Source organism: Mastigoproctus giganteus, chromosome 5 (assembly GCF_048544385.1).
Source record: "Mastigoproctus giganteus isolate SK-2022 chromosome 5, ASM4854438v1, whole genome shotgun sequence".
Lineage (NCBI taxonomy): Eukaryota > Metazoa > Arthropoda > Arachnida > Uropygi > Thelyphonidae > Mastigoproctus > Mastigoproctus giganteus.
Genome location: NC_143579.1, coordinates 188,119,579 through 188,132,453, shown reverse-complemented (window position 1 = coordinate 188,132,453; position 12,875 = coordinate 188,119,579). Strand labels below are relative to the sequence as shown.

Here is a 12,875-nt window from a genome sequence, read left to right as displayed (position 1 = left end):
AATCCGGTGACGAGATAAATCCACAATGATGAATCTGATCACAAAAATGAATCTGGTGAGTATAATGAGCAATTTTGCAGAGAAATAGAGTGGGCCAGTAAATTAGAGTGTCTTATTGGATGATTGTTTTCTACAGTAGCATGTTGGGGAGGCAACTAAAGGGAGTAATACTCTTGATCTGATTATCAGTAGTGATTCTTCCTGCATCAAGAATCTGCAGATAAAGGAACCACTAGGTGGCAGTGATCACAGTGTGCTGAAGTTGAATTTACTCAAAGAGGTAACTACCATCAAGGGTAAAGGGAAGGGTTTTTGCTTTCGTGAAGGTGACTACGGTGGTCTGAGACAGTATTTAAATTATATATGGTGGGACCAACTGATGATGCTACCAACAGCAAATTCAAAATGGGACACATTCAAAGAATTAATCTTGTAAGTGACTAGGCTTTTTGTTGGTATGAAAACTTTTTGGGAACGAGAGTAGCCTTGTTCAGGCGAAGTTTTTACTGCTCCCGGAAATAAAGTTTTTTCTGTTTTATTAGCTTAAATTGGCATAGTAACTTATTTTCTATTATATAAAGGAATATAAATTTTCTATTTATATAAATTTTACTAGGAATATAAATTTTCTATTTATATTCCTAGTTATGATGCGTAGTTTAAAGTTTAACTTAGATAGAGATTTTGTAGGTTATTACTTAGAATCGGTAAGGGTATCCAATCCACGTGTTACAAGTTTTGCAGTTCTGCTGAACGAGAAGTTTTTTAGCCATATTTAGCCACTTTATTGACCAATTGTTATATTAAATTATTTTCTATAAGTAGCTTATAGACCTAGTCAAGATCCTTGGTTTATTCTGAATTGAGACAGTGAGATTTTGGTAGTTAATTAATACTTAAGTGCCCGCAGATTTACTGTTCACAACTTGCCGCCATTGTTATACGATACAATGTTATATCCCGAACAAGAAAGTGTTAGCTTAGTATAGCATAGTATATTATATAATATTGTCAATTAATTAGCAAAATCTATTAATATGTTAAACTTCACTGTCAATTAAATTGTACTTTTTAACTAAATACATATGCCGACTTAGATTTAGATTTTACAAACGTAACATAATTATTTAATACACAACTTGATACGGAAGTTATATAAACGGAACTCGTATATAATACTTGATACTGAAAAATATAAATAGATATATAGTGTAACTGTGCTCGGATACAAGTTTTATAATTTTGAACTGAATTTGAAATTTTATTGAAATTAAATTGAAATCATGACAAACCAGAGCAGCAAAGCAAAATGCTCAAGCTAATGGGAGTGCTGTGGCTCATGGGAGAACTGAGGGGGGGGGGCAGTTGCCCTCTGAATCACAGCCTTTAAAAATGCACTGCTTGTTTCCTGTTTGTGGAGCAATCGGGTACGGGACATGACATTACCATGAGGGATGTCTTTGTGTGTGCGTGATATAAGGAAATCAGGCGACAACTCAGTGTTGTTATGGGCCTATATGAGAACTTGAAGGACAGGGTGGATGCCCTCGAAGGATCTAAATTGAGGGGCCCATCAAGCTCTCAGCTGCCACATCAACGCCAGAGCTTGCACTTGATAATCACGCAACACAGCGGCAACCCCCAAGGTAGAATGCACTGGTCCCACAGGAACTAGTAGTTGTTGGTGACTCTATTGTCAGGGAAACAGGGAATGGTATGTAAAAAGGATAGATGGAACAGGACCAGGGGTATGTCTGCCAGGAGCAAAGGCTGATGACGTTGTAGAGCGGATATCATCTTTTAAGGGCACAAAAAGTGATATTGTTGTACACGTTGGCACTAATGATATTAAGAGTAGGAGACCGGCAGAATTACTTAACAAGTACAGGTCACTGTTGAAAAAAAGCCGTGAATTAGGGTTGAATTTGAAAGTGTCTGCAATTTTGCCCAGACACGATAGGAGGGAGAATACGATAGCCTTGTCGATCAATTCGGCGCTGGAAAGATTGTGCAAGGCTCAAGGGGTAGAATTTTTTTCAGCCTGGACTGTACTTGTTAACAGGAGAGACTGCTTCTACAGGGATGGGATACACTTAAATAGAAAGGGTGCAAGAATATTTGCTGATGCTATCGAGGCAGTGTTAGGTGGGTCGGAAAACTGCTAGCTTGGGGGGGGATACAAAGACTAATAGATTAACAGTAGCCACTGGCAGAGGTGAAAGTGATTCTTGCACTGCTTCTATTGGAATGAGCAGAAGCCTGAAAAACAAGATGCAGGATATTTCAGAGACTGCTGGGAGTCATTGCGGTACAAGCAAACATATGTGTTAGGGTAGCTAAGAATAGGAACAGGTGCATGTACACCAATGCTAGGAGTTTGGTAAATAAATTTGATGAATTTGAGGTATTGCTCAAAACATCTAAGATACTGTTGGGCTATCAGAGACGTGGTATCACACAGATATAAGGAATGCAGAACTGGAATTTGGGGAGTACAATGTGTACAGAAAGGATAGACAGGATAGGAAGGGAGGAGGGGTTATGCTATTAGTTAAGAAACACACAAAATCCAAGGAAGTGAAGCCAGTCGACATTGCTGGACAGTGCAGTGTCGAGTCAGTTTGGTGTGGCATAAGCATTGGGAGATCAAAATTGAGGGTAGGAGTGTGCTATAGGCCTAATGACTTGGATGAGTATAATAAGAAACTGTACAGGGAAATAGAGTGGGCCAGTAAATCAGAGAGAGTCTTATAATGGGGGATTTTAATTTCCCAGATATTCACTGGAATTTGTGATTTGGTCACTCACACACTAACAAGGCTTTTTTGGATTTATTGGATGATTGTTTTCTACATCAGCATGTTCGGGAGGCAACTAGAGGGAGTAATACTCTTGATCTGATTATCAGTAGTGATTCTTCATGTATTAAGAATCTTCAGATAAAGGAACCACTAGGTGGCAGTGATCACAGTGTGTTGAAGTGGGATTTACTGAAAGAGGTAACTACAATCAGGGGTAAAGGGAAGGGTTTTTGCTTTCATAAAGGTGACTATGATGGTCTGAGACAGTATTTAAATTCTATACAGTGGGACCAACTGATGACGTTACCAACAGTAAATTCGAAATGGGAAGCATTCAAAGAATTTATCTTGGAAGCTACTAGGTTTTACATACCAACTAAGAAATATTGTTCAAGGTTTAGGCCTAAATGGATGTCAGATGAACTAATGAGACATATGGTAGAGAAGAAAAATGCATGGGATACATATAAATTAATGGGTGACATGGAAGCCTATGATAGATATAAGCTGGTCTGCAACCATGTCACAAAGGAGATTAGGCAGGCAAAGGCAAATTATGAGAAATCCTTGGGAAAGGATGCAAAGAAAAACAGAAAAGAGTTCTTTACCTATGTAAACTCTAGAAGGAAAGGGATGAATCAGATTGGTCCACTGGATATTGATGGTTCAACTGCTGATGATCTTGCTCAGGTGGCTAACAAACTAAATGAGTATTTTGCATCTACATTCACACATGAGGAGTTATTCAGGAAGGGGAATGCCAGAGGTGAAGTAAACTCTGGCAGTGAGCTAGATGATTTTGTAATAACTGAGAGGAAAGTGGAGGAGAAATTGTTGAGGATAAACATAAAAAAAAGCACCCGCAGTGGATGTGATCTATCCAGTTATATTAAAGGAGGCAGCAAAGTTAGTAAGCAAACCCTTAGCCATAATTATGAGAGCTTCTTTGGACTCAGGGGAGTTCAAACTCCCCTGAATCCAAATGGGTAACTCCCCTGAGTCTTTGTACTCAGGGGAGTTACCCATAACAGCAACATACTTCTCCCAGTGAGATAAATGCACTACTTGTACAATAATATTTTACAACTCTTATAGCATGAGGTTTATTGTTCTAAATTTACTTGAATATTTCAGTTATTCAATTATTATATGTTAATTTGTTTTATTTAACAATTTTAATATATTATGCTAGTATATTAATTATTCCTATTTTTTAATAAAATAATTAAATAAATAAATAAAATTTATTAAATTTTTTTATATTATTTTGATATTATAAGAAAATAGTCTAATTTAGTTAAATTTAAGAATTACAAAAATGAAAGATGACAAAGCACTTTACTGCCTTCTGGATAGCTTTTATTATAAATATTTATATAAATGTAATTTATATATGGCATACATTCATATATACCATACCATGTATAAATACTTCAACCATATCCTGACAGTCCTCAACAGCGCACATAACTAAAAACAGCATAGGAGAGGCAAACCGATAAAATATTAAAGTATAACCTAAAAATAGCATTGGCAGCTCAAGTTACCAAAGAATAGTTCTACATTGTCTCCCATTGACCTGCTAGGATCATAATGGACGTGAAATAGGTAACTGAAGGGTAGATATGTTCTTCGGAACAGATAAAAATTGTCTAATTGCACACTTAAAACTTTATATTTTTTGTATTTGTCAGCGTATGCTATTTTGTGGAGGTAAGGATGCCATTAATAGTGAAATTCCTGTTCTGTGCATGTTCAGATATTTGCACAATTACTATTAGCTATATAGTACAAGGAAGTCACAGGCTTTTCTGCACTGACCAAAAATATTGAAAAATAAAAATAAAAACAACAATAATAAATAAATCATAAATTGCTGATAATCATGTCATGAGTCACATTCCATGTACTGGGTAGGGGAATCAGTTTTAACATTTGCAAGTTGCAGTGATGGAATTGGTTTAAATCATGAGGTAATAGGTTGTGGTAGAAAATTTTAGGTTTTTTTCATGCCTACATCTGGATCTACTACATCTAACCCGATATAAATTAGTGTAGTTGCGAGAGTAACTAACATCTTATTTTATCTAACAACTTGTTTATTAGATAAAATGAAGTGTATTTGAAGCAATTTCTTCAACTTCAAGCCTGGAAATGTCAATAACTCTTTCTGTTCAATACAGAAAGCTTATTAATTAACTACAGAGATTTGTGTCCCCCTTAAAAAAAAACACACAGAATGTGACGTGACATGACTATCAGCAATTAGCAAATATCCCAACAAGTATGAAACAAGTTTCTCATACTAACAGTGGTAAACAGCTATCCAGTTCACTTTGACACAATGCTCACAGTACAACAGGAGACACTAAGAGACATACCTATTGGACTGTACTTTTGCTTTGTTCTTGTTTCTGGTGATATCATTCCACTCAATAATCCAACAGACTAAAAGCCTGAAAACTTTTCATCAAGGCTTTTGGATTCTATGCTGCTACTACCTTGAGGAAGTATAGGCTCTCGCTGATTAATTTAACTTTTCTTTTGTACTGTCTAATTTTGCTTAATTGAATAATGGCTTGGATATAGGTAGTAGAAACATTTCACAAGCATAACTTGTAGTTAGAAGCAATTTCTACACATGGTATAAAACTATTAATTTGATTAATCAACAGTTGAAAATATCTAACTACTGAAATTTCACTCTAATTAAGAAACCTAGACTATCTAAGAAATTAGTCTAAGCATAGGTTCATTTTTCATCAGAACATGTATGCTTCTTAGGAAAACTTTGGGCTTAATGTATAAGGCACTCCAGAAGTCCCCCAGTTTTCTTTGAAGTAAGAAATATGTTAAAATATTGTTAATGAGATGTGTGTGCAGTACAGATTCTTCTTTATTTCAGATGGCTGACACAAAAGCTCCTATACTGCAGAAGAGTGGCTTGTGAATGTATAGGCTCACAAAGGTATCCACAGACTCGGAAAAGTATCAAAGCTGTGCAACAAGACTTTTCCACAAAATTTACTGTGATAGAAATACTGTGATAGAAACACAAGCTTGATCTATTTGTGAACACAAATAGATAAATTTTGGATAAAAGAACTGACGTACAGCAGTAGCAACACCAGTGCTTGATTCCCAAAAAAGTCATTATGGAACAATGATCATCTGAACTTGGTATTACAAAAACTACAATGTTCACATGCACCACATGTGATCTTCAACTGAAATCTTCCAAACCTGCATTTGTCAATGAGCTAATCGATAAAGACATGTGAAACAAAGTTTTTGAGGTCTTTGTGATGTTCCTGAAATGTGGCAAGGTGAACTAGCTGAATATGCAATTCAGCTAATTGTCCACAAGAGGAATTTCTATTTCTGGAGCAAACGTAACCCACAATATGTTCAACAGTTAAGAGAATAATTCATCTCACATCACTATCTGGGCCACACTATCCAAAAAAAGGATTTGAAAGTTCCTAAATTCTTTGATGGTCCTATCTATCAGCATTCATAATTAGTCATGTTGAATGCCCGGCTTGTTTTAGAACTCCAAAGACTAAATCTTCTGATGGACTGGTTAAATAGGATGAAGCACTGTCCATTCTTATATGATATGCCTGGGGTTTGGTAGACAGAGGATAAGCACCAACTGACTGATACAGGTCCTGATCTATACTCCTGTAAAAACACATTACAGAGCTTCATTAAGTCTGTATATCCAAGGAAAGATACTAGACAGCAGAATGGTTAAAGGAGGATGTGAGGTTGCATTTATATAAATCAGCAAAGCAAAATAGCCTAGCGGACATGGTATGGATCATTTTATATCAATAACAATTATCATACTGACCTTCTGGATCCCACCCCCTACCTCATATGCTTCCACCTGACTGACATGTAATAAATATATGTAAATGATGTACTACATCTTACATTAGCCTATATCAAGATTACAATCCATGTTGGGGGGGTAGGATTAACACTGATTTCAGGTCACTCTATACACAAAGAAGTTTACAGCCAAAACGTTTTCTTGTTTCTTGCATCTGTATATTCATCGGTTGTCACTCGTGGAACAGTCTCAGTTTTAAGTCCCATCATAGACTGGAGGAATTTTAAAAGGCCTCTTCAATGGAACTATAGTTTGCCAATCTCAGGTGAAAGGAGTAGACATCCCCCCCCCCCATGAATTATTCTGGTTTTTTCAGCCTGCACAATACAAATCTGAACTTGCATTCCTACAGACATACAATAATATAGTATTAAAAAAAAAAAAAAAAAATGGTGCAATTATGGCCTAAGTAGCTGATGTAACTAAAAAGAAACAACTATAGTGCATGACGAAGTGTAAATGGTAGTTTCAAGCAAGCATTTCTTCTGTCAGGAAGACAAGGTTGTTTAAATGCCAAATTACAGATAAAACATTATAGACAATGGTGCCACAGTAATACACAGATGGGCATACACCAGAGCAATAAATACAATTCATCACACTAAAACCACCATAAAAATAAATATATAACATGTAAAGAAGAAAACTAGTTTATTTTATTTGAAAGTTGGCAGAGTTGGAAAAAACTCAATCTCAAAATGGTGTCACAGAAGGCAGTGCATGTATGTGTTGTGGTATTGAGAGTATAAATTTGTGACTGAGCATAGTGGTGGCAGAAACAGTTTCAAGAAACTGATAGTGATCTGCACCAAAAAGGGCAGGCAGGCAGGCCTTCATTATCGATTTTTCCAATGAATTGGATCACATTACGTGACCGAAATACATCAATCGTACCTTGGTGATCTTGGCTTCCAGTGACATTTCTGGCTTGATGCGATCCAAAACCTCTCTATTTGTAACTTTCGATGCCCATGGTATGTGAAGTAGCCTTCTCCAGCACCAGAGTTCAAAAATGTCAATTTTTCTTCTGTGCTTTTTTCATTGTCCAGCTTTCACACCCGTAAGTTGTTATGGGAAACTCTATAGCATTAATCATTTTGATTGTCGTTGCAAAGCTGACATCTTTCTCTTTACAGATCTTTTCCAGGCTCATCATTGTGATGTGTCTAAGTGAATTCTTCTTTTAATTTCAGGGACAGATTCACCACCCCGGTTGAGCTTAGATCCAAGAAAGGTGAAATCCCGGACAGATTAAACCTCTTCATTGTTAATTTTAACTTCTCCTCCCAGCTGTTGTCATAATTTTTGTTTTCTTGATGTTAAGCTGCAGTCCCATTTTTTCACTTTCATCTTTAACCATTAAGATCAATTGTATTAGATTTTCAACATTTTCTGCAAGCAGAGTTACATCATCTGCATATCTTAAATTATTGATATTTCTGTTGCCAATTTTCACTCCAATTTCTGACTCATTCAAAAACAATTTTCTCATAACTGATTCAGTATAGAAATTAAATAGAAATGGGGATAAGATAATGTGTTTTTAAACAGGTACAACTGAAAATTTTGGAGAAAGAAAACCCATAAAATAATATTGATGGCTTGAGAGGGATGGTCCCAAATGAATTTTTGATGAATAATTTTCCATCTTGTGGTGTCTAGTTCTTTCTTCTTTCAAGACAGACAACAGTTTTAGTTATCTAGATATGATTCTAGCTATCTGCTATACTACATATGTAATATCTGTAACCAAATTTTATTAGCATTAGCATATGATGCAAGAAAGCAAGCTTATACAGCATTAGTAAAAAAAAAAAAAAAAAAAAATACTTCCCATTTCACCCATCCAGCCATTCACTCCAAAAGTTTGTCCAGTTCTTCCTTGAATTTATTTAAGCTATTAACTCCCACAACAGTAGATAGAAGTTTGTTCCAGCAATCAACCACTCACTGGCTAAAGGCAAATTTACACACAATCTCTTCTACAATGGTCTTTCCTCAGCTTGAATTTATGCCCCCTCAGATGCATAATCTGAGCAAGAGGAAGAATCCCATCAGCATTGGGCTTGCTCAAACAATTCAGGGCCTTGTACAACTCAATCAGATCACCTTGCAGGTGCCTAGTCTCCAGACACTGCAATTTGCAGAACTTAAGCCTTTCTTGGTAAGAGCAACCCTTTGTTCCCCTCACCAATCTTGTTACCCTTTCCTGTATTCATTCTAGCAGCTCTACAGTCTTCCTAAAATGAGGCCTCCAGACCTGTATGCAGTACTAAAGGTGTGGCTTGACCAGTTCCTTATACAAAGGGATAATCACCTCTTTTTCCCTGCTAGCAAAATTCCTGTATATCATTGATAAGACCCCATGAGTTGCTCTAGCGGCCTGTCTGCACTGCTCAGAAAAATTAATATCTGAATTATTTTTTCAGCAAGATGGTACTGCTACACAGAAACAGAAAGGTAGAGAAAATCCAAATAACACATTTCCTGAATGTCAGGAAATGACAAGGATGAATTGACAAGGAGAACCTATTTCTTGGCTACCTTCTCTGCAATCCTCTGGATTTATTGTTCTTTAGATAAGTTAAGGAAAACAATTATATTACACTAAGTTCAGGTGAGAATGAACATGCACACATCACCAATACAGTTGTTTCTGTGACACCACAGATGCCAGACAACAGTTATGAAACTGAATATTGTTTTAACATCCTCTGGGCCATCACTTTTGGGAAACCTATTATGTCCACATGAAAACTCTGAAATGATCTTTCATATAAAATAAACCACTTCTCTTTATTTCATATATTTCTTTTTAAAGCAATTTTCAATGTGAATAACATATGTCCAACTTGTATCTCTAGTACCAAATGTACACGGTACTATAAATGGTCCAGCATTATCGCAAATATAATTTACATTTTTTACTTGCATTACATATGATGGCTGAATATTTTACCCTTGGTTTGCTAGTCTGTGTATACTTTCACAGCAAAATCTCTGGTGCAGCCCACTGAAACATGTTATTTTGAAAAGGGATGCAACATCAATCCTCTCTTTTTCAAACTTTGACAAATCATGGCATTATCCCTTGCTTGATACAATTACCATTACCAGTTAAATAATGTTGCACATGTTAGCACACAGTACTGGAACAGAAATCCAGTTGTCTTTTATCAGGCTGGAATGCGTTCAGTGCATGCATATGTGTGTGTGTGTGTGTGTGTGTGTGTGTGCGAGCGGGTGCGCACGTGTGTGGGTGGGTATGCATGCTTCAGCATGCAAAGGAGTCATAATTCAATGGCTACCGAGTATATAAATTATTCATAACCTTTCCTTTGCATTATTTATTTTAAAAAGAAAAAAGTGTACATCTGAATTGCTGACATGGTATTATATAATATAATTTAAATAACAATTAAGAGGCATAATTTAAAAAACTAAAAGCAAGAAAATACTTACAGTGTATACATAATGACACCACAAGCCCAACTGCAGAGAAAATGTAAAGACATAAGGACATTATTCAAAATGAAGATCTACATATGTACAAAACTTTTCAAATGTATATGTTGCAAAAACTCATAGTTCCAAGTTAACAGTTAAACATTTTATGAAAATTATTACATATAGTTTTCTGAATTATGGAATTTAGAGTGGTGGAACCAGTCAGTTAATATGTAGGCTATGCCTTTAACTATTTGTACACAGCTACATACTTTTAACAATTCTAGCTTTTTAACATAGCCAATTCAAAAGTTAGTCATTTCATCTCTCAGGGTAGTGTTTTATTTTGGTGTTTTAATATCATCCAAAGGGCAAACTGCTTCCCTCTAAGTTGCTCTTCATGAATTATCTTTTTCTGAAACAGTCTTAATGTCTCAATTTATGTTTTGGGGATACCTTGAACTGCCTCTTATTGACTTTATGAAGGACTTTATAAAAAAAGAAAGGAATAGTGGTTTGAGCATAAACTCCCTAGCTGATCAAGTTGTCTTGTGCTGCATTATAATACAGTTGCACCAATTTATAAGCTCAAAGTGAAGTAATGAAATGAATATCTCCTTTCATGTAAAAGTCCAATAAAATAGATGAAATACAGGGCAGTATTATTCAACAAAAGAGAGTGAGAGAGAGAGCATGAAATAACAAAAAATTCAGTTATAACTGACTGACCTATTCAAACTTGCCTATTTTATAATGAAATGTTTATCTAAATTGCATTTTTTTTTTTTTTTCACCACCTGAATCAAGTTTTTCAGAAAATAATCAATTTAGAAAAAATCTTTTAATTTTATTTAAATATGGGGCAGCTTCTGAAGCTGAAGTGGCACACCATTAATAAAAAAAAAAAAGTTCACCATTTTCTCCAACTATAGAACATTCATTTTATTCTCTAAGTTCAGAAGTGATTTCAGCATCTGTTAATGTGGGACTTATGCACAAATCATCATCTGCAGTACAAAAAGTACTTCAAAGTAGAACTACTAAGTCTGTTGATCAGGTTACTGGACTAGAAGCTTTTTCAGGAGCTGCTAAGGGGAATTTTATTTATTGATTTAAAATTGTTTTTTTGAAGAACTTTTTGTACTGCAGATGATGATTGGTGCATAAGTCCCACATTAACAGATGCTGAAATCACTTCTGAACTTGCTGAAATCAACTATAGAACATTCATTTTATTCCCTGATTAATTTGGTTCATTTTTTTTTTACTTGGCCCTTTTAATTACTTAAAAAATTCATAGTCAACTTCAGCCATCATTGTGTTGTACTGATAAAAATGTTTGAATTTTGCAGCCACTGATTTAGTATTGATATAGGAGATACTTGGAGGTTTCTACATAGTTTTATAGCAGTGTAATCCATATTAGAAGATGCTTATAAATTATAATTTATAGCAATACATATGTGTTTTAATAACTTAACTTTATCGTGTAGTAGGCGCTATAGGACATTAATATTCGTAGAGCTTTTTATACTGGTGATTTGATGCAAATATAGTATTGTGTAACTAGTGCATATTAGTGGAATTGTAGGTTTTTAATTGTGGTAAAACTGCTAGTTTGGGGGGAGATATGCAGATTAACAGATTAACAACAGTACACAGGCAGAATCGAAAGTGATTCTTGCACTGCTTCTATTTGAATGAGCAGTGGCCTGGCAAGCAAGGTGATGGGGATTTCAAGGACTGGTATCATCATGAAAAATGTAAATACATGGACTGTTTTAGAGTAACTAAGAGTAAGAATGGGTGCACGTATACTTGCATGTACACCAATGCAAGGAACATAGCAAAAAAATTTGATGAATTTGAAGTGCTGATCAATACATCAAATGTGGACATTGTTGGGATATCAGAGATGTGGTGTCACTCAGATATTGGAATCTGAAATATAAGAATATGATAATGGGGGGTCAATAAGAATATAATAATGGGGGATACATATTGACCCCCATTATCATATTCTTATATTTCAAATTCCAATATCTGAGTGACACCACATCTCTGATATCCCAACAATGTCCACATTTGATGTATTGATCAGCACTTCGAATTCATCAAATATATTTGCTATGTTCCTTGCATTGGTGTACATGCAAGTATACATGCATCTGTTCTTACTCTTAGTTACTCGAAAACAATCCACGTATTTACATTTTCCATGATGATACCAGTCCTTGAAATCCCCATTACCTTGCTTGCAGGCCACTGCTCATTCCAATAGAAGATTGGAATTTGAAATATAAGAATATGATAATGGATGGGGGGGGGGGTCAATACGTACAGAAAGGACAGGAGTGAGTGTGTGTGAGTGTGTGTGTTGTGTGTGGGTGACACCATTAGTTATAGTAATAGTATTCATTATATAGTTCAAGGAGGCTACAGGCTTTTGATTCATTGGGGGGGGGAACCATCAAGTAGATAAGAAAACACAAATTAGCATTAGTTAAGGCATATGATGCAAGAAAGCAAGCTTATACAGCATCAGCCAAAAAAATAAAATCATCCCTTCCCAATTCATGCATATCCAGATGTTTGTCTAGTACAGTCTTAAATTTATTTAAGCTAACTTCAACACAACAGATGGTGGTCTGATCCAACAATCAACTACCCACTGGCCAAAGACAAATTCCTGTACATTTATTCTACAACTGACTCTCCTCAATTTGAAT

General features: G+C 35.5%; 1 protein-coding gene across 3 annotated transcripts in view; it reads right to left on the bottom strand.

Moving 5' to 3' along the window:
- PhKgamma (phosphorylase kinase gamma) overlaps positions 1-12,875 on the bottom strand; it is a 318,732-nt gene that overhangs the window by 58,940 nt on the left and 246,917 nt on the right. For all 3 annotated transcript variants that reach the window (XM_090374302.1, XM_090374304.1, XM_090374303.1), the window contains exon 9: positions 10,162-10,191. In XM_090374302.1, coding sequence (XP_090230428.1) covers positions 10,162-10,191 — 30 coding nt within the window. The remainder of the gene's footprint in view (positions 1-10,161; positions 10,192-12,875) is intronic.